This window comes from Brachyistius frenatus, unplaced genomic scaffold, assembly GCF_029030835.1.
Source record: "Brachyistius frenatus isolate BFR_SWC_R1_liver_20210118 unplaced genomic scaffold, ASM2903083v1 Contig_369, whole genome shotgun sequence".
In the NCBI taxonomy this organism is placed as follows: domain Eukaryota; kingdom Metazoa; phylum Chordata; class Actinopteri; family Embiotocidae; genus Brachyistius; species Brachyistius frenatus.
This window is the reverse complement of record NW_027210968.1, coordinates 131,778-158,997: the sequence shown is the minus strand read 5'-3', so window position 1 is coordinate 158,997 and position 27,220 is coordinate 131,778. Positions and strand designations below refer to the sequence as shown.

Genomic DNA, 27,220 nt, shown 5'->3' with positions numbered 1-27,220 from the left:
TCTTCCAAGACAGTGCCTTTATTTTAACAAAAGTTGCTTACTCAGCACATTTGCAGAAAAAGTTGAATCTCTCCCTGGTCTTCTTTCCCGTGCTATTGACTGCACCCTTCACATAATCACGGACAGGGGTCCTGCACCCCCGAATATAGCAAATATGGACATTTTAATGAGTTAAAAGTATTCCATTTATAAGTAGAGGACATTATCTCGTGGCAGCTTACGTGTTGCAGATTTGGTAAAAGATGTCTTAAAGCAAGACGGTACTTGGTAGGTATTTATGAAACGCTGTTGCGGCATTTTTCGAGGTGTGTTGTTTCCGAGTGCCTCCGCAAACCCCCGCAATCATGTGGACAAAGTGTGTGACTCAAAATTTGTCTGCATCTCCTTGTTGATGAGTAGCCAGTTGGCCTGTGGTACTTAACACTCACTGAAGTTGTAGTTCTTTTTGCATCCACTTCGGCTCAGTCAGTTCATAGCAGATGTTCACCAGACTTTCTGAAAACTCAGCGTGAGGCAAAGTCTGGTTTAATTTCTGCATCCTATTTAAAAACATTGTGGTGGCACAGAAAAATATTTTTATTTATTTATTTATTTTTTTCACATTTCCATTCAGTCCATCTAAACAAACTGACAAAAGTTATTTTTGTGGAGAAAACTAACATGGAAATCTCATATCTTGTACTCTGTAGGTGAGGAGCGGAGAAGGCGCCAATTGATTGACAGCTCTTTCAAAAACACCATTATTAGAGACAGAGTGGAAATAGCTTCAAAAACCCATTCTGTGTGTGTGTGTGTGTGTGTGTGTGTGTGTGTGCGTGTGCGTGTGCGTGTGCGTGTGTGTGTGTGTGTGTGTGTGAGGGGGGAGGGGGGGTATTGTTCCAACAGTGAAGAGTTGAACGACCATCAAGTGTTTTACTCTGCCAGTTTTTCCTTTTTACACATCAAGTATGCTGATTACTGCTGCCGCTCTTAAGTGTGTGTGTGTGTGTCTGTGTGCGTGCCGACACAGAGGGTAGTAATCACGCAGTTTGTGTCTTGTCAGAAACTCGTCGCTCACCTCCAGCAGGGAGATGCGGCCCCGCACTTAAAGGGAAATACCGCTCAATTTAAACTGTCACTCGGCGCCTGTTATTCATCCGCTGCACACACACTCGCACTGACATGTGTTCCTCACTCGTCGGTCAGGTTGATGGTTCTCAGATTGCTGCGTGACATTTTGGACAGATAGGGAATAACTGTCGCTAACCTTCCTCTCGCTCCTCCTCCTCCTCTTAATTTAAACCACCTGTCCTGACTGTGTGTGCACGAGTGTGAGGATGACGGCCGACTCGGCCTGATCTGAAACTAACCTAACTTTACCTCAGTGTGGTGAAGTTGGACAAACTAATTCAACGGGACAGATTTAAACGGCATGTGTTGATATTATTCTGTGATACTTACTCATTTATCACAGTAATAGTTTTGATTACATCCCATATACCCTTTTCAGTATTTGTTCCTGTTTTGCGTAAGGCTCGTCCCTGACCACTTGTAAATACACCTTTGCGTGTGATATAAAGTATCCGTCAATGCGGGCACCTGCTCAGGAACCCCAGAACCCCCGGTGGCCCAAAAGTCACATTTAATCCTAATCATTTAGGCCCACATAATTTGATTAATAACAAGTATTAGAAATGCGCGCCGCTAAATAATCAACCCTGATGGGTCCTCCAACTTGCAGCCCTGATTTTGGAGAGGGACACTGTCTCAAATAAGAAGACTATCGAATTACATCAATTTTTTTTCTGTCAGTAGAAGTACTGTAAGGCTGCACTCAATAATTATTTTGTCTATCGGGATCTAACAACTGACTTCTTTTCATAATCAATTGTTCAGTACACTGTCAGATTAGTTGAAAACAACACAATACATGACATTAAAAAAAAAAAAGCTTTATGTGTGGCCAACAGTCAGACAGTTGTTGCTTATTAATTTCTGCCAATTGTTTAATTGATTCTGCATTTTTTCATTTTTTACTTTAGTGTACATGTTGGTTTCTGGTTGCCTTTAAAATACTAAAACCCCCCCCAAAAGATTTGATTTTAACGCGTGTGGCCATTCAACAATTCTGATTCGGAGAAAAAAAAAATGGGCCCTAATCTTCTAATGTTCTCAATGTATAAACTGAATCATTTTAAGCAGGACATCTGTGAATAGTTTTAGATGTTTTTTGGCATCATAATATTTAAATCTTAGACAGGAGCATCACATCTTGTGTATTTGCAGGCATGCAGGTTTGGCCTTTGAAGACTCGGCTCATCGGAGTAATGAGAACTGTCACAAGACGTTGTGTTCTGTTGTTGTTGCTGCGTGTTTGTTTTTAGCTTGGATGTGGCGTTTCCATAGTGACTGACATCAATAGAAACAGGGTAGTGAGTGTGTTTGTGCGTGTGGCATGGGAATATGTGCTGATATGACATTTGGGTTGTATAGCAGGGTTCGACAGAAACGAGCCTTCTTGTTTGTAGATGTATACCTGGAGATACAGTGGGTACGGAAAGTATTCAGACCCCTTTAAATTTGTCACTCTTTGTTTCATTGCAGCCATTTGCTAAAATCAAAAAAGTTCATTTTATTTCTCATTAATGTACACTCAGCACCCCATCTTGACAGAAAAAAACAGAAATGTAGAAATTTGTGCAAATTTATTAAAAAAGAAAAACTGAAATATCACATGGTCATAAGTATTCAGACCCTTTGCTCAGTATTGAGTAGAAGCACCCTTTTGAGCTAGTACAGCCATGAGTCTTCTTGGGAATGATGCAACAAGCTTTTCACACCTGGATTTGGGGATCCTCTGCCATTCTTCCTTGCAGATCCTCTCCAGTTCCGTCAGGTTGGATGGTGAACGTTGGTGGACAGCCATTTTCAGGTCTCTCCAGAGATGCTCAGTTGGGTTTAGGTCAGGGCTCTGGCTGGGCCGGTCAAGAATGGTCACAGAGTTGTTCCGAAGCCACTCCTTTGTTATTTTAGCTGTGTGCTTCGGGTCATTGTCTTGTTGGAAGGTGAACCTTTGGCCCAGTCTGAGGTCCAGAGCACTCTGGAAGAGGTTTTCTTCCAGGATATCTCTGTACTTGGCCGCATTCATCTTTCCTTCAATTGCAACCAGTCGTCCTGTCCCTGTAGCTGAAAAACACCCCCATAGCATGATGCTGCCACCACCATGTTTCACTGTTGGGATTGTATTGTGCAGGTGATGAGCAGTGCCTGGTTTTCTCCACACATACCGCTTAGAATTAACGCCAAAAAGTTCAATCTTGGTCTCATCAGACCAGAGAATCTTATTTCTCATAGTCTGGGAGTCCTTCATGTGTTTTTTGGCAAACTCTATGCGGGCTTTCATATGTCTTGCACTGAGGAGAGGCTTCCGTCGGGCCACTCTGCCATAAAGCCCCGACTGGTGGAGGGCTGCAGTGATAGTTGACTTTGTGGAACTTTCTCCCATCTCCATCTCTGGAGCTCAGCCACAGTGATCTTTGGGTTCTTCTTTAACTCTCTCACCAAGGCTCTTCTCCCACGATTGCTCAGTTTGGCTGGATGGCCAGGTCTAGGAAGAGTTCTGGTCGTCCCAAACTTCTTCCATTTAAGGATTATGGAGGCCACTGTGCTCTTAGGAACCTTGAGTGCTGCAGAAATTATTTTGTAACCTCGGCCAGATCTGTGCCTTGCCACAATTCTGTCTCTGAGCTCCTTGGACAGTTCCTTCGACCTCATGATTCTCATTTGCTCTGACATGCACTGTGAGCTGTAAGGTCTTATATAGACAGGTGTGTGCCTTTCCTAATCAAGTCCAATCAGTTTAATTAAACACAGCTGGACTCCAATGAAGGAGTAGAACCATCTCAAGGAGGATCAGAAGAAATGGACAGCATGTGAGTTAAATATGAGTGTCACAGCAAAGGGTCTGAATACTTATGACCATGTGATATTTCAGTTTTTCTTTTTTAATAAATTTGCACAAATTTCTACATTTCTGTTTTTTTCTGTCAAGATGGGGTGCTGAGTGTACATTAATGAGAAATAAAATGAACTTTTTTGATTTTAGCAAATGGCTGCAATGAAACAAAGAGTGAAAAATTTAAAGGGGTCTGAATACTTTCCGTACCCACTGTACTTCACATACTGTAGGTCGCTGCGGCTCATTGCAGCGATGCAGCAACTGACACGTTGGCGCAGGGAAGCTGTGGGTCCATCCACCATAACATAATCCCAATTTGCTGGATTTTCAACCAATTTTGTTACAAATGCCGGATATGTACTAATGATACATGATGCTGGGCAGGTTTTCATACTAGAATAATACATCTTCTAGATCGTGACTGTTATATTTCAATGAAAAAAATATTTAAGAAGTACTTACCATATATAAACAGTTAAAAGTATTTTTTTTTTTTTTTAACTTTTTTACTCCCCTACTTCCATTATTCAACCTATTGATAATTGGGCAAGTAAATACATAAAAACCTGGATAAAAGACATAATTACAACATATATAACAGACAAGCACTAAGATATGCAATTTGTCAGGCTTTACAACTCAATTACACTTAATTACTTAAATATACTGTAACTACTTGAATTACATTTCTTATAAATGTTTTTTTTTCAATTATGCCTTAAGTCATACTACTACACTACATACAGTGTATCAGCAGGTTGTGTAGATTTGCAGTGTCACAGTTACACATTGTGATAAACTTATATTATGGCTTTTTGCACTTAAAGAAATTAAATACTTAACAAAAACAGACACCCAATAGTCATCTTAACTTTTATATAGTCATGTTAGTTTACCAGAGGGATTACCTATTTTACAAATTCTTAGGAAAGTAAAATATTGTAAGAAAACGTCTCATCTGTGAAATGTTATTCCACAAATAATCAGCACAAAAGTCAGCTTTTTTTCTTTTCTTTTACTATTTCACCAGATCACCTGTTTATTATGGCAGTGATATTAGATGCATCTCACAAGCCGGATGAGATCTATGCTCATGTCTATGTAGGTCACAGGAGGTGATGGGTGGCGTCCATGTTGTGAACCTCACCACCTCCAACAAACCTGCTGGTGGTCTCCTCAGTCCATCTGTGAGAGCAGCATTCCTTCTCTGCCATTTAGCTGACATCAAGTGTGGCATTTGTTCTTATCAGGGGTCGTATTATTACTTCTCCGAGTCCCCTCACAAATGACATTAACAATTCCCTGCTAAGATTTTCCTCTGAAGAGTTGACACAAAGATGCAGACAGCAACACAAAGACATCTCCTGAGATAAGAGACAGGGCAGAGTTGACCTTGCTCATATGGATTTTAACGAGTTTTTTTTTAATGAGTAAACTGCTCCTAACGATTCTCCTAGTCTACTGATGTTCATTAGTTCGAGCCGACAGTTGACTAGTTGTTCCAACTGTTCCGTATTAATATATAATGATTAAGATATATAATAAATAATGAACTTTTTGTGCCCTCAGAAAATGGTTTGAGTTCCAGGACTGATAAAAAAAAAAAATAAAAAAAATAATGAGCTACATTACGGAGAAATATAAAACCATAATAGTGAGCTTTTAAAATATAACTTTTAAAAGTGCGCGCATAAAGCGAGACGCCTGTTAAAGCAGTGATGTGTCGTAGCAACCAGCACGGGGACTGAACATTTTGTTAATTTATTTCAGCACATCATATTATATCTGTGCCTAATAGCGTCCGTGTCTCGGCTACCAGCAGATTATTTGCAGCCAGGTCATAAGAGGACCTGCAGCCTCCCGTGTGTGTGCATTTGAGAGCGAGTGACTAAGAGAGGAAGAGAAGGTGGATGGTTCATGCAATTCAGACAGCCGAAGCTTTTTTCTATTGCTTCCTATGTGTTGCCTTTTCAGATGCGCTGATCTAAGCGCGGTACCGTCTGCACTCTCGTCTGGCTCTCAGCTGCTAACTGGCCTTTACTGTCCGGGCCAACTCTGCAGTGATGAGGAAGTTGCATGATTCGAGACTTTGTGCCCTTTTCTGGAGCAGGGAACACGATGCACGACATTTGGATCTCTGTTACACTGAAACTTGGGCTCATCTGGACACGTTAAAGCTGATTACAGCAATTATAATAATAATAATAATAATTGCCGCTGTTGGCATGCACTTCACGGTGGCTACGGCTGTTAGCTGCTGATGGTACGTCCCACACGTGAAAGTCTCTCACTTCCCACCTTCGTCACCTTCAGGTTACCCACTAGGCCACCTTCCTAAATGCAAAAACGTGTCCAATAACACGTTTCTGTAAGTTGTTTATAGCGTTTCTGACAAGGTACAGTTTGAGATTCCTGCAACTAAACAACAAATGAAAGCTCGGTGGACTAAAACTATTTGGGAGCAGCCCTCATGGGTAGACGTGTAGAAAATCACAATAACAGTAAAAATATTATAGATATTTATTAACTGCGTCTCAAATTTCACATTGTCTATGAGACAAAGTAAATTATTGATTTATTTAGTATATGTATTGAATCAAATACTCATACTTTGGTACGTTTGAGCTACATACTGTGTAGGACAGCTTTTACTACACAATCCAGTGAAGGCCATGCAGTTAGTGATCATTTGATGTGCTTCTAATGAACTGTCAATCAAATTCGGACCGAAAGGGGAAACGATTTGATTTGTCTTTCAAACAAATCAGAATCTCAAATATCTCGTGTTTTTATAGACCTTCTCAACTTTTCCCCTTCACAGTGTGAGGTTTTTAAACCATCAGCCTCCTCTCCTCCACCTCCTGCTCCCTCCTCTGTATTTGACAGATGACTGAAGCCAAATCACAGCAGTCGAGGCCGACAGTGAAGCAGTGTGACCGAGATGACGGTGTCGAATGTCCTGTCAAAACCATTCAGTCCACCCTTTCATCACAGCTCACTAACTTTTTTTTTCTTTCTTTTCTTTCTAGGAGAGGAGGAGAGACGGGAAGAATCGTGATAACACGATTGTGTACTTTAAGAGGAAACTTGTTGATAAAACGAACACTCTTAGAGAGATGGGATCTTTCATTTTACCTTTATGATTTTTCTCACTGTCATCCCTCATTGTGAAAATGATCCCAGCTGATCCCGTCTCGACGAGCTCGGAGGTAATCGTGTTTACACGGCGTCATCTATTTAGCGGTTAATGACACGCTGCAAGCTCACCGCCGTGCTATTAAACCTCTTTATCTTCCATCCTATTATACATGTGATCTGATTTTCCTCCACGCCGCTGCACATTTACATATCCATTCACTCACACTCCACTGACTAATAAATTTCGGCTTAATTAAACTCGTTTGCATGTGGTGAAATCCCATCATGCGGCATAATGAAATGAGCCCAGTGTGATCGCTGGTTGTCAAGGTGTGTGTGGTACAATGGGTATATTTAGTAAAGCTGCCTCTGGGTAAAAACATACATCATCAGTGAGTGTAACGGAGCCAAGGCCTGCTGTGGAGCATTATGGGTGAATACTGTACAGTTTCCAGTAATGTCTGAGATGGTAATTTACCTCAATGAAAGACATCACCTGTCCTTTGAGATGTTTACTTTTTTTCTTGGCTAATTCTTTGCTTTTGGCCTCTGTCCATGTGTCGTGACTGTCCAACAAACCCTGCTGGTATCTCAGACATAGCCATAAGGTACCTTGGATTTATGCACCCAAACCACGTGGTTATGTTTGGGAAAAATCAAGGTTTGGATAAGTATGTTACCTTAGTTACGTACGCTACATACGTTTACTTATTTACATTACCTAAAATAAATTCATGTTGATATTTGCTGTGTGACCACCGATGTTCGTTCATCCAACCTCCCCCGACCTATCCCTTACAGGAACCATAGACTGTACATGAAAGTGAACGCAGCCTGTGGGTCTCCTAAATGAGGCCAATGTGGAAGTGTCTTAAACTGCAATACCACCAATGGCCACTAGAGTGTGGCTCCAAAAAGGCCCCGGCTCCACAGACTCCCATTCAAATTCTCTCATGAAATATAAAGACAATCATTTTTTTTAAATTATTATATCTTTCCGAAGTCATTATAGTGTCATTGGCTAAAGTCGCTCCTTCTAATTCGTTTTCTAATGGTCCATCTGAAAAGAATCCCATCGTTAATTAGATATTAGGCCTCAGAATTTTTTTTTTTTTTAAATTTTAGTGTGTTGGTTTGATTGATAGACCTGTGGTGCAGTCAGGTTTTTTGCAATTGGTGGGCGGGGCCAGTCAGGACAGTTTTGCCAAGCGAGAGCGCATTTATTGAGAGAATGCCATGCTATGCCATTTCTGGAAAGTGAGGACTATTTAAAAAATGTGAGGACATTTAGAGAGATTAAGGACAGGGTTTTTTTTTTTTTAATCGAGTACATTTAATCCAGCCGTCACTTTTTCAAAGGTGTTTTTGATGATACAGACTTTGATTTGATTTAAAGTTTTTTTTAAATTAAGATAAAGTTTGAGCCGGGCTCTTTGTCTACTACTGCTGAGAAATGATCGTCAGCTTAATGTGTCGCACCTGTCCTGGTTCACTGCCAGAGGAGTGCCTTCGGGAAGCCAGCCAGCACAGCGTGTCACTCTCTCAAGCTGGTGCGGTTTGGATGACTGAAATATTTTATGGGGCTTTGGCACCAACCAGCTCCAATCCATTCAGCTATGACTAATGTTAACACAGGTGTAAGAGGGATTTACCTGCTTGAGACATGTTTCATCAGTCATTCATAAACTCAACATGCTGCCGTGATGTTTTATCCACCAACCAAAGACACCGCTCAGGGACATCAACAGTGGAGCTACGTGCATATTTCCAAGCTTACACACTTGGATGATAAAGCCACTCGCATACAAAATGTAATTTTAGTACTCTATGAACATTTTCCTCCATGTTATCCGTTCCTGATTTGTGCAGTGAGGTTGTGACAGCTTTTCTCCAGCTCGGACTGAGTTCCTGAGTTTGGATGTTTCCTGATGGAGAACTTGGATGAGCGTGACCGATTGATTGGAGGCTGCAGCCAACATGTCGCCTGGGTGCATGTTAGGCTACACAGACAAATCGGCAGGAACAAACAGGCCTGAAGCAGTGACACGCTGATACTCAAGCTGCAGAGAACCATAGCTAAATTTCAAATGCAAAAATGTCAAGTTGATTCTTGTGACCTCCAGGACAAACATCTACCTGACATGTTTTGAAGAGAACAACCTCCTCATGAAATGGAGCAAAGCTGCTTTATTTTAGATTGAAAAGGATGCAGATTGATGTGATTGTAAAGACTCCAGAACTGAATCATGGGGTCAAATCTAACTACAACTGTGGCAAAGTGAGAACTTAACTTCATCATTATTTGGTGTCACAATCATCAACGCACTCTATAATGTCAGGTTTTTTTTACATTCCTCAGCGTTCAGTGTTCGATCATGGACTCGCCTCTTCTGCTGCGCCGTGACTTTCTGTTTATGAACGTTGCAGGGCTTATGGGAAACGGTGTTCGATAAATGCAGCAAAAAACTAAAATGTATAGATATCATTTTTATGTTTCTTTACATAGGGACAAGTTTGCAGCATAAATGTACGTGACACGCCACGCCACAGCATTCATAGCCTAAGGTAATCTGCAATGTCCGTCCCTAAATGGGCCTTTAAAATATATAAAACTGGACAACTCGTGTCACTTACGCAGAAAACGGGACACATCATAAACGCAACAATGAGTGTGTACATTCAAAACACAAAACTCAACAAAAGAAAGAATACAGAAAGAACCATAAACGGCATCAGATTATTTTTCAAAACATGGAAATGGAGTGAGCCACATGACAAGCTGTTGTGGTTCTGCTACAAACCTGGAATTTAGTTTACAAATGTTCAATGGTGTTTTTAACAGGATTCTCTTACACAGATGTTCCGGTTTCATTTTGGACCTCTTTTAGAAACAAGTGAAATTATCTCTAAAAGTTTTCAGATGTTGAGGAAATAAAGCACTCGGCCTAAAAATTCTCTCCAGAATATCTTCGCTGGCCTCTGTGTTTGAAGACGGATGAGTTGAGTGGAGTTCTCTGCTCAGATATTAAAGTGATTGTATTCCTTCTGTGTGTCATTTACCATCACGTCACTCCACCCGCTTCTTCCCCTCCTCCAGTCTGTGATCAAAGGCCCGAGATGGTTTTCATTTAGCTTTTTATGAAGTAATCAAAAAAAGAAAAGAAAAAAAACACATGCTGACAATTTCGCATTTTTCAAAACTTCAGAGGGATTTCCTGAATGATACAAACACACACTCGTGCCTGATTTGATCTCTAACAGAGGAAAACGTCTACAAAGAATGAGATCTTGCGTCACTTTTAATCCTCGAAGCAAAAAAAGGAAAAAAAAAAAAGATATTGATCTCGGCAAATTGCTCTGTTATTGAAAAGATCCCTGCTGATAAATTGCGCTGCTGCCAGCTGCTGTCATTACTGCAGGCAGGAAATGGTAAATGACATGCAGACAGTCTTTAAAGCAAGGCATTAACACTGGCTGGATGTGATGAGAAGGATTCACAGGAAACTCACAACACTGAAGACCAGTTTCCATGTGAATCCACTGAATGTGGCATTAATGTAAAGGCTCAGTTTAGCCAAAATTATATACAAAAAAAAAAAAAAAAAAAATCCCTGAAAGTTTTGACCACCTAGAGGGGAAACCTGACTGCACCACAGACCTGTCAATCAAACAGACACGCCCCCAAACATAACCCTTTTTGAGGCCTAATATCTAATAAATAATGGGATTATTTTTTTAGATGGACCACCAGAAAACTAATAATAAGGAGTGACTCTAGCAAATTAGACCATCATAATTTATGGAAAAAAAATATTAACTTTGCATTTCATGAGAGAAGTTGGATGAGAGTCTATGGAGCCAGAGCCTTTGGAGCCCACCCCTGTAGGGGGCGCTAGTGTGCTATTGCACTTTACAGCATTTCCATATTGGCCTCACTTTTCACACCCGAAATCTACGTCCACCTTTATGATTACAACCCATAGTTGTTAAGCGACTTGTAGGAAGGAGATCGTGAGACAACGGCATTCTTTTTTTCAGTAAATGCCAACAACATTTCAGGTTTTTACATTGAAGTCACAGCGCTCCCCAGTGGACACGATAATAATGACAAGAGCAGGTGATGTTAGAGCCACAATAGGGAGGAGGTCGGGGTGGATGGATGGGTCAAAACATTGAACTTTAAAACAGGGCACCACTTTTTCCTACCCTTTAACCTTATTATTGTAAAGATGTTTTTGACCCAAACCTTGAGCTCTAACCAAACCAAACCTTTACCATAGCATTCTCACGTCATACAAGTTTTTTTGTTGTTGTTGTTTTTTTTTTTACCAGTTTATCAGAAGCTTCTCTCCCTCCGCATATTCTTGAGCCATAACAGAGGACAAACCTCCACGGTCATTGAGTTTGTAGGCCTTGTTGGGTTTCATCGCTGGAAGAAGACAACGTTTTGACATTGACACGCCTTCAAAAAGTGGCACATGTTCATTTTGAGTTGGGTGTCACTGCTGGTTACTAGTATGTCGCTGCTGTTCCACTTGAAGTGGCAAATAAAACTGGCACGCCACTCGTGTTCAGCTGACAGATATCAGTCCCCATCAATGCAGACTGACTCTTACTGACTGTTGCTGCAGATTACGGTTCTCCACTGCTATTGTAACTCATGACCAAACTGACATTTGATGCTGTTTCAGTGACAGATACAACTAATTACTGACATTAAAAATAAAAAAAGGATTTTTGATATGAAACCTATGAATCCTCAATTCTGGTAGCATGTTTCATCATAGCAAGGTAATATTACGGGCCAACCACCAGTTGAGAAAGCTACCTCCATCTCTGCATCGACTTCTTTTAGCTCACACAAAGATGCATCCTCGCTACAATAAAAGCATTTCCAGCTTCTGATTGGTTTAGTCTCTGTAGCAAATTATCCTTTTCATTTCATGGGAAATTATAAATGTGAAATGAATTATAGAATATTTAATTGCCCCTGATTAAAGCTACAGGAGGTAATACAGAAAGCCTTTTATTGCTTTCTCAATGTTTCATTTAGAAAAAAAAAAAAAAAGGAATATTCAGAAGGTTTAGTTGATCTGTAGAAAACATATTGCAGTTTCATAATAGACTGTCTGACCTGCATTTTCTACCTGTGTGTTGTGTAAATGACCTGATGGAGAATATCACGGTCCTCAGGTTTGATTGAAATTGGTCTCAAATTGATCAGGACCATGATTGGGAAAGGTTTCACGTTACCCACCAACCTCTTTTTTCACTGTTTTCACATCTCTCCCTCTCTCTCTCTCCGTCAGCTGACTCAGCCTGTCAGTGGGCGTGTCCCACTGCCTGTCGCTCAACCTCCTCCTGCTTCGTGATTGGGTTTCATCCTCCGGGGGCGGAGGGCGGTGCCGACGGAGCCACATGGAGCCAGTTGTGTTTCACAGTGCCCGTTAGTCTGATGCATCCTCCGGTGGAGACGCTCTGGACACTCTGGAGCAACTTGGCGCATCATCAGCAGCATCTGCTCTGGGAAATATTTGAACTGAACTGAGACAGATACAGATACAGTCTGAATGCTATTTTTACTACCACTTGTATTCATGTAGCTCTATTTTTGAAGCAGTGGGGAAGAAAAGACGTATTCTTTTATTTGTGCGTAAAAGTCCCTCTTGATTCAATTATTAATTAACTAGAGAGGAGTATCGGCTTCATAGCATAAGGTATAAGGCAGTTTATTGTATAGTATTACTGTTTTTTCCTTTTGCTCTCTAGATGGACTTATTCATTCATCAAAACGGATTTAGCATTTAATATTCTAGTATTTTAGGGGAACATTTGATCAACTTTGATGATTTAATTTCCTATTTCAGGAAACTGCTCTTTCCTGGAAAGATTTTTTTTTATTTTCACGCGTAAAATCCTTTGAAATTGGATCACTCTAAGAAACGGACACACTCTTGTGGCTCTGGCGGACACGTTGCTGTCTTCTGCAAGTGAAACGGGTTTGATGGAAACATGACCAAAGCTGTGACCGGACGGGTTCTCCTGCACATTCTCCACTTGCTGCCGCTGCTGCTGCTCCATGTGTCACCAGTGTGTCTGTCCGCGCAGCCCTGGCATCCAGCGCGCTACTTCGGCCAAATAGCCGAGAACTCTCCGGCTGGGACGGCAGTGGATGGGGTGCTGATTCCGGTCGGATCCGCTGGCTGCCCCGGTGCGGACCTCAATGCCACCTTGAAGGGGGATTACGCATCGGATTTTAGGCTTGTTCACCACCGCCGGCACCGGGACTTCCGAGGGCATCTGAGTTTGGTCTCCGCCAAAGCTCTGGACCGGGAATTTATAGCGATGTATGAGCTGGCAGTGGAGCTGTCACCGTGGTGTCTGAGGAGACCAGTTGGCGTCCAGGTCGAGGTCTCGGACAGGAACGACAACATCCCCCGGTTCACCAGCGGGAACAAAACGGTTGAAGTGGACGAGTTGACGCCTCTCGGAACCGAGCTGGCCCACTTTGACGCAAAGGACGGTGACGCGGAGAAGAACGGACATGCCACTTTTTATGCTTCACCTGAGTCCTGCCTGCTCCACGTGGTTCCACAAACCGGACAGGTGAGGCTAGTCGGGTCCCTGTTAGGGGTCAGCCAGGTGACTCTGCGCCTCTACGTGAAGGACAGCGGAGATGTAGCACTCATAGGTGAACCGGTGTTCCTGCGCATCGACGTCCGTCGGTCCAACAGAGCCCGGCGGAGGCCCCGTGCTCTGTCCGAGGAACTGACCTACACAGTAACCGTCCCGGACCACGTCAGAGTCGGGGACCTGGTGTTCACGGTGCCGGACCTGAGGTTCGATCAGCGGTGGTTTGAGGTCATATCCCATGCTGACTCGCCGGTCCAGATCGAGCGGGATTCGGGACGTTTGTACCTGGCGCGCAGTCTGCGGGAGCCTGCTGAGGTGGTGGTGAAGATCCAGAACCTCCGAGGTAAGAAAGTCTTTTTCTTTTCGTGCGTAAAAATGCGAAAATGACCAGATTTACCTGCTGACTGCGATTCTGGTTTGGGAGTCAGGTGCCACTGGTGCATCGAGTTTTACTCTTTACATTTTAGGACAAATCTGGAGAAATGAACGGTGATCTGTTTTGGATCTCGTTGTTAATCTCCTACACAACAACGTAATGAAATCTAACGCTGGTGAAATCAGTCTGGTCGTGTGTGTCTGAATTTGGTTTGGTTTTTCAGATTGTGCCCGTGAAGCGGTTGGTTTGTTTGCGCTCAGGCTGGAGGGAATCAGTGTGGTTCTCAAAAATAGAACAGATTTTTATTGTGGCTGCGTCCTGTGTATCACCGCAACATTTGAGCAGAGTCTTAGCCTGAGTTTTTAAAGCCTATAGCTGGTTCAAAAATCTGTAACGTAGCGTGCGGGCAGTAATATCAATGTAGGCTACAGCATGAAGAAACAGTGGAATGACCCTTTAAAAGCGTTGTGAAGTTTATTGCTGATTTTCCTCTAAAGACTGAGTGGTGTTCATTCATTGAGGTGTGTGCGTGCGCGCGTGCTTGCGTATGTGTGTGTGTGCGTGCGTGTGTGTGTGTGTGTGTGTGTGTGTGTGTGTGTGTGTGTGTGTGTGTGTGTGTGTGTGTGTGTGTGTGTGTGTGTGTGTGTGTGTGTGTTGGCTTTTGTCCAGCAGATTTTGAATCGACCTCAACCGTCACCAGCTACTTTCCACTCTTTCATTCATTCCTTGCTCCTCTGCACAGCACTGCCAAGTGTGTGTGTGTGTGTGTGTGTGTGTGTGTGTGTGTGTGTGTGTGTGTGTGTGTGTGTGTGTGTGTGTGTGTGTGTGTGTGTGTGTGTGTCTGTCTGTCTGTCTGCCTGCCTGCCTGCCTGCCTGTCTGTATGAGTGAGAGAGAGAGAGAGAGAGAGAGAGAGAGAGAGAGAGAGAGACAGTATATGTGTTGCCAGCAGGTTGTCAAAGGACAAACAGAATTAACAGTGTTTAATATGTGAGGTGAGGCAGAGTAAACGCTCGGCACACTTCACACACAGATTTTTACTTTCAGAATACAGTACACACACACACACACACACACACACACACACACACACACACACACACACACACACACACACACACACACACACACACACACACACACACACACACACACACACACTCTCACACACACTCACACACACATCCTTTACAGGACTGATACTCCTCCAACAGGTCTGTATGCAACCTTGACAGAAGCTCATTATTCAGATGGTTGAAAGCATTTAACAGGAGTTGTTTTGCTCTGCCGACTTGGCTTCTGTATCTCTGCAGTTTCTCATTTTTGATTGATTATGGTCACGAGATATAAAGAACAAAATAGGTTGTGTGTCAGTGCTGTTTTTCTGATCTACCACCCCTGAAGTGGAGCTTTGGTGGAGGATGTGCAACAATAACTCTGGTTAAAGGAAAGATCTGGATTTTTTTTCAGTCTGTCTCACAGTAATAACTTACTCACTTGGCCACATATGCACAAGTGTTCACTCATCATTAATTTTTGTGGTTTGAGAACACTGATTTGGTCAAACATAACAGAAACGAAACTTGTTCGATGGAAACTCTGCCCGGTAGGCTGCATTCAGGGCAAAATCAGGGCCAAACAGTTGATCCTCACAATTTTCTCCACCCATCACCCTTTTCTGATTACCAGATGTGCTCATGAGTTCACTTTCCAAAATTAAACTGTCTGGACTAGAACTCTTTAAGACAGTTTTGACTCAGTTTGGCATAATTGCATGTTACATGAAGTCAAAATCCACTAAAATTTGAGACTCATTTGGATGCAATAACACCGCAAAACACCCAAAAGATCGTGGGGCTGATTACTTAAAGGATCAGTTAAACAAAGAAGAGAAAAAAAAAATCTATTGTTACTTACCTTCAATGGCAAAAGCCGACTTTTGAAGTTCATTCTACCAAAATACAACCAGAAATACATTTGACAGATTTCTTTCTCTTCCATTTTATTGGGTTGGAGGCAGAAATCTCAAAGACGGACAACTCAAAACTTGCACAAATAATAATGAAAGTGTATGACTTGACAGATAGCCTACTACTAAAAGAAAGAGAGAACACACAGCATGGTTAAGTTTACATTTTGATGACCCTATTTAATCTCTGATTAAACTACCCAATCACAGCATTCGAGATACTCATCTGCCAGCCACAATTCACCAAAAACAGTTAAATCCCACCAAACTGATGCAAACTTAAACAAACTCTTAAGAAATATTTTAAAATATTACTAAAGTAGATCTGCAGGTCACCTTGTTTGTCTGAAACGTGTTGGTGCCTCACAGCTCAGATCTGTTTGACAGGATGAAACGACATCCAGATGCCGTTGTGATCTCCCTCCCCCCCCCCCCAAAGTAAATGTTTAACCAAGAGACTAAACTCCTCACATCTGGATGGTGGTGGTGGTGGTGGCGGCAGCTCTGTGTTCTGGTCAGATCTGGCTAATCAGTTGATCCAAACTGCATCTCTGGCTGTTTATTTGTAGAAATTAGTCGTGTTTGCTCACCTGGAGCTCTCCCAGGTCTGAACACAGGGGCCGAAACAGACCCAGAGCCTCGGACAGGAAGCTTTGTTTGTGTTAAAGCAGACCGTGGAGCTCTGGTTTGGGGCTGCAGAGAAAGAGTGTGCGATTTGGTCGACACGGCGCTGAGCGTGCTGTAAACTGGCCGGCTGATTGAGGCGGCCTGCCTTTCGTCGGCTGCGGTCGTGATTCTGATCTGTGGGAACAAGGTCTGATGGAGGCAACACGTTGGCGCCTCTGATTGGTCCGCCGGCTCAGCAGACGCTCTCTGTGCAGTTTAAACTGTCGGATGCCTGAGACTGATGTCAGTCAACAAGTAACATCAGGTCAACCTCTGTATCTCCTGAATCACCCTTTTTATCTCTGAATCCATCAAGATCAAAGCTCAATTTGACAACAATTTATCAGCCATTTTTAACAGAAACAAATAACGTAAGTGACAATTTCTGATAAGGATCCCTTATGTTTAGTTAATGGAGAGTTTAACCAAGAAATGCACTAAGAAGGACAAAATTAACTTGTTTCATTGTCAAAAAATACAATTAATCATTGTCATTTGTGGTTAGATACAGAACGGTAGATGAGAATGCCAATTCTTATACAAATCAAAGCCTCCCTCAGCATCTGCCAGGCCCTCACATTCCCCCACACACTCCCCGGCTCCTGTATATAATAAATTGTACACACACGACCCTCACAGTACACACCGACATCTAGATCATCTACACACACGGGTCTCTCTCCCTCTCTGGCAGGTCGTCCGTCACTGCGGATGGCAGCGACTCTACTGAGTCGGTTTTATCCTTGACTTGTACTGAATGTACCGGGAGCACGCACACACAGTTGTGTTTTGTCCTTTTGTTTATGTGTGGAGGCCGTGACTTTAGCGACTTTAATTTCTTCTGCTTATGTGAACTGCGTGTATGCTTGAATTGACTGAACAGCGTAAAAACCATAAAGCAAAAACAGTGAGATGGAAATAAATGGGAGTAAAACATCGTAGTTAGATTGTGGTGAAGGGGAAACGGCTGAATCCGATGTTTGCCATTTTTAACGAAGCGTTCAGAGGACTGCAAAATAGTTTGATTGTCATCGGGGACAAACTAGGACGCAGAAACTTTCCTGGAGTTTGAATCAATGTTCTCTCAATACTCAAATTTTACTCAAGAGTACTACAGGCCAGCGTAGTGGTATCACAAATACTGTGATGTATCACTGATCCCTAAAATGTCCATTTAAGCTATGTTTCATATGGGATATATTTAAATAAATATTGTAGCACTCTTGCCTTTGAGGTCATTGAAGTTATTTTACTCTCTTTGATTCATTGTGTTCAGTTCTTCAAACAACATTTAAGGTTTGAGTGTTTAACCATGATGGAGCTATATTGGACAATATCAGTAGAAGTGCTTGCTGTTACTCAGACTCAAAAGATGATTAATATTATTGATAGATATGTCCAGATTATCAGTCTGCCATTTTAAAAGATCTTTAATTACCAAAATAAAAACTCCACAGGGCACTTTTATGTCAAACTTTACTTTATTTTGTTAAATAAAAGGCCACAGTCCTCCAAGGTCACATTCGAGTTTCAAAACATGAATCGTGAGCAGAAAATGGGCACGAATTTGGGGATTTGTAGGTGCAATAAAACAGGAAGCTTATCTGCATATAATTTCTACCCGGTTATAACAATAAAAAGTGTCAGATTGTTTTGTGCAGTTAAGCAAGAACACTAATTTATAGTAATGTTGATGTGTGAAATGGTTTGTAGTGGATTGGGTAAATTTTGGAGTGTAGAACTGGACTTAATGACCCGGACAACATGTGGAGGTGCTGCATTCATTTCCTTTTGCCAAATCATTTGTGTTTTTCTAGTATTCGAAAGAAACATTCAATCCTAATTCCCAGACTTGTAGTGTAGCTGTTACGTGGCCGTCGCTTCGGTTGAGTTCTTATCGCTGTTTCAGTTTTGGATCTGCTTTCAGATTTATGAAAAATCTGAATTGTCTTTGCTCCAACACTCATACATCTCTTATTAAACCATTTATCTCTAATTCTTGTTCTAGGCTGATGTACAAAGCATTCGGGTCAGCGGGCAGATTATATTTACGCTGGTTAATTGATGCTAACTCTGTTTGTGACTCGCACACAAGCCCAAATGAAACATGTATTTTGTCTGGTTAATGGCTCTGTGCAAAACGTAATTTGTCAGACGAAGTCGTACCACTCAGCGGGCGATGTCTCTCGCAACAAGAGTCGTCTCTGGTGAAACAAGCTAGTCAATCATGTCAAATCAATTTCAGCAGTGTGCATCTCCCCGTTAAACTTTCATGACTATCCCATCAATATTTTAAGCTCATCAACGTAACAGCTACATGTGTCAGATGTGAACATCAGGCTGCTTCACGACTCTTCAGTGTTTCTGCTTTCTCAGACAGTACGAGCTGAAAACAGATCTCCTTTCAATCTTCTTGAGTTTTAGCTGTTTTTCAAAACAACTTGAGTTCAGTTAAACTTAACCAGATCCAATGAGGCTTACCCTCAAAGCCCTGGCAAATGTGTACATTTGAGCTGAAATGAAACGGGTGTGCAGGAACCAAGTAAATAAATAGCAGTTACTGGATGTAACTGCAGTTCTATGAGTAGGTTTGTATCTTATTTCTGCTTTTTCATACAATTGAACTGTCAGTGTTCAAGGCTGTCCTTCCAAGTTTGCATATGTGCGCTAGTGGAAACTGAACATTACATCCATTGCTTTGAGCTATTTTAGACATTTTTCATTACTTTGAATTATTTACTTCAAACATTTAGCCAATTCTTTTGGCTAACAATTTAAAGCGATTGTTCTATGTATCTCCCTTAGAAATACCTTTAGTACGGGTGCAATTCATTTGGGAATCATCGGACTTCGGGATAAGTCTGGATTTAGAATTTAATGAACAAGTACCAGAAACTGGGTTCTGTTTGGATAAAATGCGACGGAACCCCGACCAAACGAAGCGAAGCGTAAAACACTGCACGTGTGAAATAGATCAAATCTGAAGATAAACTGCAAACTGTTGACTGTGACTCAGACAAACTTCACAGAGCTTCTATTTTTTTACCGTCTCATTAACTCTAATAAATGTGTTTATTTGCATATTTAAATGAGAAAATCGTTCCTGTTGGCTGCAATTAATGCGGCTGCCTGCACACCGACGGGCCTGTTCCCTCATTAAACTGCAGCTCCACTTTTGTTAACTGTTATTAATTGTTTTAGCCAAAAGTGTGTTTGTGTGGAATACACAAACACACAGATACACATTATTACACAAACATGGTCCTGGTCTGTCAGGCTTTCCTACAGATTTTCTGTGCTTGGCAGCCCTGAGGTGACAAACACACACACACTGTTTTTTTTTTTTTTCCCCTCCTGTTTATTCTATTGTCTTTATTTCTGGATTTAGCCTGAGGCCTGAAGCAACCTGCCACAGCGCCACATGTTTGTGTGTGTGTGTGTGTGTGTGTGTGTGTGTGTGTGTGTGTGTGTGTGTGTGTGTGTGTGTGTGTGTGTGTGTGTGTGTGTGTGTGTGTGTGTGTGTGTGTGTGTGTAAGGCACCAAACACTATAGGACTGTGTGTCCTCGAGGCTCCTGAGCTTCACAGTGACTATGTGTTTGTCAGTGTCACATACATTGATCACACTAGTCTCGATATGCATGTTTATTTGTTGGTATTTCACCGAGTTTGCGTGTTTGCGTAAAGTGCTGCAGGATAAATTATTGTGACCGCACTCTGAAGCTCTTCAGAAATGACCTTTTTAAAAGGCAACAAAGCAACAGCCCAGAAATGAATAATGGACCATCTTCATCAAATTTAGCCATTTTAACAGTATTGAATTGCACAAATACGGAAGCTTTTTTTTTAACATAACACATGCAAGGCAAAATGTTTTTTTAGTAATTTCTCTTTTTTTAAATTTTTTTTTTTTAGCTAAAATCAATATTACATCCTGATTTAATTCCATTAGCAACAATTGAGCATGTATCAGCATTAGTTTCCACTCCAATGTCTTGTTTTAGCATATTCGTTAGGTAGAAATTGTATTCTCAGTGTTCAACAGTTTTAAATGACCTCCCAGTTATCTTTGATTGCTAATGAGCTGCTGTTTGTTAGCTTCTTATCAAGGAATTCAAAGTTACACTTTTAAAAAAAATTATATGATTAAAGGAATGCCATTTTTCAGCAATGTTTTAGTGGGATGTTGTTGTGTTTTTGGTTCCCAGAATGATGTTGTTATAGATAGAATAACGTTCTCCAAAAAAATTTCATGAACGTTACCAGAAAATAATTGTATAATTTTTTTAAAGCATGTTATACACTGTGGTAAAGTTAAAGAAATCGCTTCTGAAAGCATTTGAAGAATCAATGCTTTTTAACGGTAATACAATAAACTCTACGTTATCGCATTATTGTGGCTGTAATAAAAACTGCAGCCTCTTGGGGACGCTAGCGAGGCTATAGACCGTTGTTTTTTTTTTCCCTCTCCGTCCGTCCTCATTCCCGCTCTGTTGCTTCCATCACTCATCGTCCTCATTGTTTCTCTTTGCCCCTGTTGTCCTAATAGCTTATTGACAGCCAATCAGCTGTATCCTCAGGCAACACTGCCCACCAATCACGAAGTAGGACAAGGTCATCTCCTACAAACTGTAATGATACATGCACACAGTACATGCACACAGTATGGAGCTGATTTTGGTATTTGATTCTTTAATGTTTACTCTGACAAATTCTTGAAACTTTTCTGCTACTTCAGCAACATTTAAACGATCACATTTCAGTGATAAACAGTTCATTTTTCATTTAAATGTTGTGAAACAACAGCTTTGAGAAACTTTTAAACCAAATTAAACCCGTTTTTCAATCCAGCTAATAGCTAGCTCTATAATAAAGTCCAAAAATGCATGTACCAGCTCAGTTGAGGCTAACTAATAATTTCTCATCTTATCTGTTCAACTTTAGTGTGTTTAATTTGTGGTTTTAATCCGAACTCATGCTGAAACTATTGGTGAGATCGAGACAGGTTAACTGTTTTCCTTAAACCCCGTCTTTATGCTAAGCTCGGCTATAACAGTCCCGACTCCAGCTCTGAACTCAACACACAGATATGACAACAATTAGACAACGGGCAGAAAATCCAATTTGCGATTGTTTTGATAGTCACATAATTGTTTTGGTCCTCATTTTAAAGGTTTATTTGATTTTTTTAAGCAAACATTTTTTGCTGATTGCAGCTTGTTAAATTAGGATGATTTGAAGCTGTTTGTTGTCATCAAAGAAATTTGACTGAAAATACAGTAACATGTATTTTTTTTTTTTACTATTTTATGTCATTTTATAGACAAAACAAATTGTGAGTTAATTGAGAGAATAATCAGCAGATTAATTGACAATGAAAATAATCATCAATTGCAACTCTAGCGATCGTGGTCTCAATATCAATACCCTCCTGGTTGAAATGCACTTATTGCAAGTCGCTTTGGATAAAAGCGTCAGCGAAATGTAATGTAATGTAATAACGAGGTGCTGCAACTCGTATAAACTTATCTGATCCCTCCTCGTGCTCAACACACACTTCTTACCTGCTTTGTTAATGAAGGTCTTTATCATGGACACACACACACACACACACACACACACACACACACACACGCTGTGAGATTTACCGTAAGATCTAATAAATATGCAGTGTGTCAAAGCATCATACACACACTCACTTATGCTCTCTCTCCAACACACGCATGGAGCCAAGTATCAGATCTTGAGAAGCCTTCATCTGGGTTAATTAATGACAGACATCAGAGGACACACACACATTGAGGCTGCAGGCTTGATCACCGCTTTGCTCTACTCAGGGAATCACAGGACATTTTGTGTGTGTGTGTGTGTGTGTGTGTGTGTGTGTGTGTGTGTGTGTGTGTGTGTGTGTGTGTGTGTGTGTGTGTGTGTGTGTGTGTGTGTGTGTGTGTGTGTGTGTGCGCGTGTGTGATGTTTTACTGACGACCACACGCACTCTTTCCATCGCTCCGTGTATTTTCTGGTCGTTTCAAACTTTCCTCTCTCCTTCCCTGTTTCCATGCTGCAGCTCATTTACAGACCTTTGACCTCTCCACCTTTGACCTTTGACCCCGAGTAAAAAGCCTCATCCAGGTCAGTGTTTTAAAACAGTCAGAGTTCAGGGAGTAACCTTTTGTCCCATCCGGTGACTCTCTACATGCTTTTGACGGTGTTCATTTTGTCATTTTAAAACTATGAAAAAACAATTCATTTGAAACTTTAAGGCAAAACACGACAGAACGAAAATAACGAAATAGATTCCTCTTCTTGACTTCTTGCACTAATAAGAAGCGTTCAGAAACATCATCTGTCAGGGATGTTATCTTCCACCTCTGTCCCTGTTGCCACCGCGAGGTTGAGATTTGCGATTCGGGAGTAAAATATCTTGACAACTGTTAGAGTGGTTGTTGTTAACTTTTCTGTGAAAATCACAAATCCCAGTGTGCTTAGAGGAAGTTTCACCTCTGGGAAAGTTCTTGGACATTAGTTGTTGCTCTGCAGTGTTGCACCTCAGTCCGGATAAAGAGCGCTGGCAGAGAAGCTTGATAGTTTTAAGCACTGGCCGTCAGATGTTTTTGTTTTTTTTTCCTCGCAAGAAAATAAGACTTTAACGCTCAGTAATAATGACAGGACTTGTTCGGATGGCGCTTCAGTGTGTGAACAAGGATTATATAACAGAAGTGAACAGAGACGTCTTTTCTCTCCGGTTTAGTCGAGCTGTTCTTCTCGCTGTCCCGCACCGACACACACTGATAATACAAACTGACTTCCTCCTCCCCGCTGTCTCTCTCTCTCTCTCACTCTGCTGAGGGATGGAGGGATGAACGGACGGAAAGAGAGGAATAATCTGCAGTAAGACTCAGACTTTACTTCTACTTCAGTAACTCAACAACAGTGTTTATTTCAGAAAACAAATCCACCACGAAAAATAACCCCCTGCCTGCATCCAGTCTATTTACACACACACACACACACACACACGCACACACACACACACACACACGCACACACACACACACACACACACACGCACACACACACGGATGAAAAATCACACAAACATACAAATAAACAATGACCTCAGCTGTGTGTGTGTGTGTGTGTGTGTTGTTAACATGTGTGTGAGAGATGCTGCACATCTGTTTTCTGCATGTTAACCCACTCCCCCTATGCGAACACACACACACACACACACACACACACACACACACACACACACACACACACACACACACACACACACACACACACACACACACACACACACACACACACACACAAAAAGGCCTCGGGGCTGATGCACATCATTGTGTCTTTTCATGTGTGTGTTGACGTGTCCTCGCTAATTGTCTCCCATCACACTCTGCTGCTGCTGTTCTCTTACAGCTGAAGAGGGATAAATAGATGGCTGGATGGATGAAAGGATGGACGGAGCTGCTTGTGTGGCTCTACATTTGTAGTGTTAGATTTACTAAAGTCGGGCAGACAATGTATGACTGAAGCACGGTTTTAATCCTAAATTGGTGTCGTCGTCCCCCCCGACTAATTAGGCAGAATTTCCTCCGGACCGGTTGCAGTTTGAGATCAGGCTGAACGATGAATCACCTGAATGATCAACTATTGGTTGGATTTCTGGCAGGGTAACAAATTTCGGTCAGCTGTCTGCAGCGCTGTTTAGCAATCTCATGACTTCATGAATGCTGTGAAGACCTTTGTTGTAATCTTTAGTAGGATTTTAATACGAGGAATAGTGTTAAAATTGTGATCTCGATCCATGCATCTCTTCGATCTCATTTCTAAATGACAAAAATTGTATTTTGACTAGGGACATCAGTTACCTCCGAACAAGCGCTCGTTCCACGTGATGCCGAGCAGCAAAAATGGGCAGCGATTGAAAATATACCGACTGAGCAAAAAGAAGAAGAAAAAAAACAGCACAGTAAAATACTTGCGCAAAGTTTGGGAGACTTTAAGAGACTAAAGTTGTTTCTTATTTTAGGACTACACTTTTATTCTGTACAAATGTCGACAAAATCCAACGCAGTCACATCGCAAACACGTCCGGAGCTGCGCAGAATAACTTAAATTTTTTTTTTTTTTTTTTTAAATCAAGAAATGAAAAAAGACATCGATAACTTGGTCAGATTCTTATAAAGTAAAACATGAATTACTTTTAATGAACAGCGCATCAACTCATTGATCAGGTGGCAGTGTTGTGAAGTTTTTGTTCATTAAACTTGATCATCGCTGATGAGTGGAATCCCTACAAACTGCACTATTTTTCTTTTAGTACAGCTTACTTCAATATTCACGGTTTACATTTGACGGAGAAACAAGCATTTACTCCGTCCACTTAGTAAACCGTAATTAAATAAACCGTAATTACTATTTTCGCCAAAGCAACTGTAAATAGGAAGTAGATTTGAGTTTGACAGACCATAGAAAGGAAGACGAACTGTCTTTAAAGGACTGACGATGACAGAAGTCACTCAACACGTAGGTGACACGAGAAACTTCTGAGAATAGAGACGAACTGTGGACTTCGGTGGCTCTTAGAGCTGCGATGTGTCAGTTTTATCCAGCAGCAGTTTATGACCTTCACTGATCCCTGCAGCGTGGAGAATCATGTTAAAAACCTCAACCGTCTCCAGAGTCTCGGCCCGTCCATCAATCTTCACCATGACACTCCTCCTCCTCACTTTGTCCTCCTCTTCCTCTTCTTCTTCTCCCTCGGGCCCCCCCACCGTTCCTCTCGCCCCCTCGCCGTCGACCCCAGGGGAGATCGCTTCTCTTTAGGGTGAAAGGACGGGCGGAGAGATGAAGCGACGTTCTAGGCTCACTCTTCCCTTTAGCTCCGAGCCAAGGTCACAGTGCTGATTAAAAAGTATACTCTCTCCCCGCTCTGTGCCTTATCAGCTCTGACCTCGTCTCTTCGGGGGGCGGGGGATCAGGGGCAGGAGTCAGTAGGGAAGTGGTGATCCCTGTCCTCTAAAATCCCTCTCCCCTCCACCACCACCCTTTTCCCTGGGCAACCAGAAACTTTACACTTGGACTGGAGCTCTTGAATCCTGAATTATACTTTATATTATGCCTGTTTTCTAATGTACCTGTCTGTCCATCTTTGAGAGGGATCAGCCTGCTCTCATTCGCAGCGTGTCCTGCTGTTTTGTAAAAGCCGCTGGCGTCAGGGTTACGCACGGTTGAAGAAGGAGGTCAAAGTGACGGCGTAGAAACGGAGACGTAGTCTGTGTGGGGAGGAGATTGTCTTATGGAAGAAACGCCATACTTTCACCCAGGAAACCGGTGTTCTGGTCCATAAAGGAAAAAAAAAAAAAAAAAGACGTCATCTGGGTTTTCTTTTAAGTAACGGAACTGTTAAGCGGCGACCGACCGTGAATCCCCCCCATTGGTTTGTGAACTGCTGTTCTGATGCATTCTGCGTTTTTTTTTTTTTTGGGCCGTCGCCATCTTGCTAATTTGGAGCCGTAAGTGACCATATATGGACGAGTTGGGAGGAAGCGAGTAGTCGATTTGACTCGATCTCCCAGGACGCTATGCCCCGCCCACCCATAGCAGAAAACTGACTGCACCACAGGCCTGTCAATCAAACAGAGACGAGGTGCTATTTGAGTCCTAAAATATAATTAATGACGGGATTATTTTCAGATGTAGAGAAGGAGGAGTAACTTTAGCGAATGACACCATAATGACTTTGTGGAACAAATTGATTGACTGTATTTCATGAGAAGAGTTAAATGGGAGTCTAGCCAGTGTGCCATAGACTTTTTGGAACTAACTCCTAGTGGTTCTCGGTGGTATTGCACTTTATGGCACTTTTTGCATTGTCCTCATTACAGATCCAGAAGCTTTGTCCACTTTTATATACAGTCTATGGGTACTTACCTAATGTAACAACTTTCAAAACAGACGTAAAGTAACTTTTGGACATAAAAATGACTTATTTCAACCCAAACAATGATCTTTTACTAAACCTAACCATGGGGTATTTGACGTTTAAACTTAAGGCACCTTGTGTATCTCTTGGAGATGCCAGTGAGCTGTGACAGAATGGCAGTATTCAATGTCCTGAGACGAGCACTGGTTGAAGTGATCGCTTGTTGTCTTTCTGTTGCTTGAATTACCGACAAAGTTCTTTTGTAAGAACCAAGCTGGAGCACAGAGAAAGTGCAGGCAACTGTACAAGAAGAGTTCAGACATATACTGTAGTTTAGAGGGAAAACAGAGCAATGTCTGAACGTGAAATCAATAAATTATGCTCTCAATCGTAAAGACCACACGTCCTAGAAAAGACTGGAATAAACCGCCGTAGAAAAGACCTGATTCTTTCAAACAAACCGTTCCTGTGGAGGATGCAGCAGTTCAGCATGTGCACTTTAAGAAGAAGAGAAAGGGCTTTCATTACGGCTTCATCTGCACACGCAAACAAGTACACACACACACACACA

At 41.8% G+C, this 27,220-nt stretch overlaps 1 protein-coding gene across 1 annotated transcript in view; it reads left to right on the top strand.

Annotated features, from left to right (window-relative positions):
• The first annotated feature begins 12,568 nt into the window (after window positions 1-12,568).
• The window catches only part of LOC138636329 (neural-cadherin), a 136,887-nt gene continuing 122,235 nt past the window's right edge, over window positions 12,569-27,220 (top strand). The window contains exons 1-2 of the mRNA XM_069724286.1: window positions 12,569-12,792; window positions 12,943-14,051. Of these exons, the coding sequence (XP_069580387.1) occupies window positions 13,088-14,051 (964 nt within the window). The 5' untranslated portion in view covers window positions 12,569-12,792; window positions 12,943-13,087. The remainder of the gene's footprint in view (window positions 12,793-12,942; window positions 14,052-27,220) is intronic.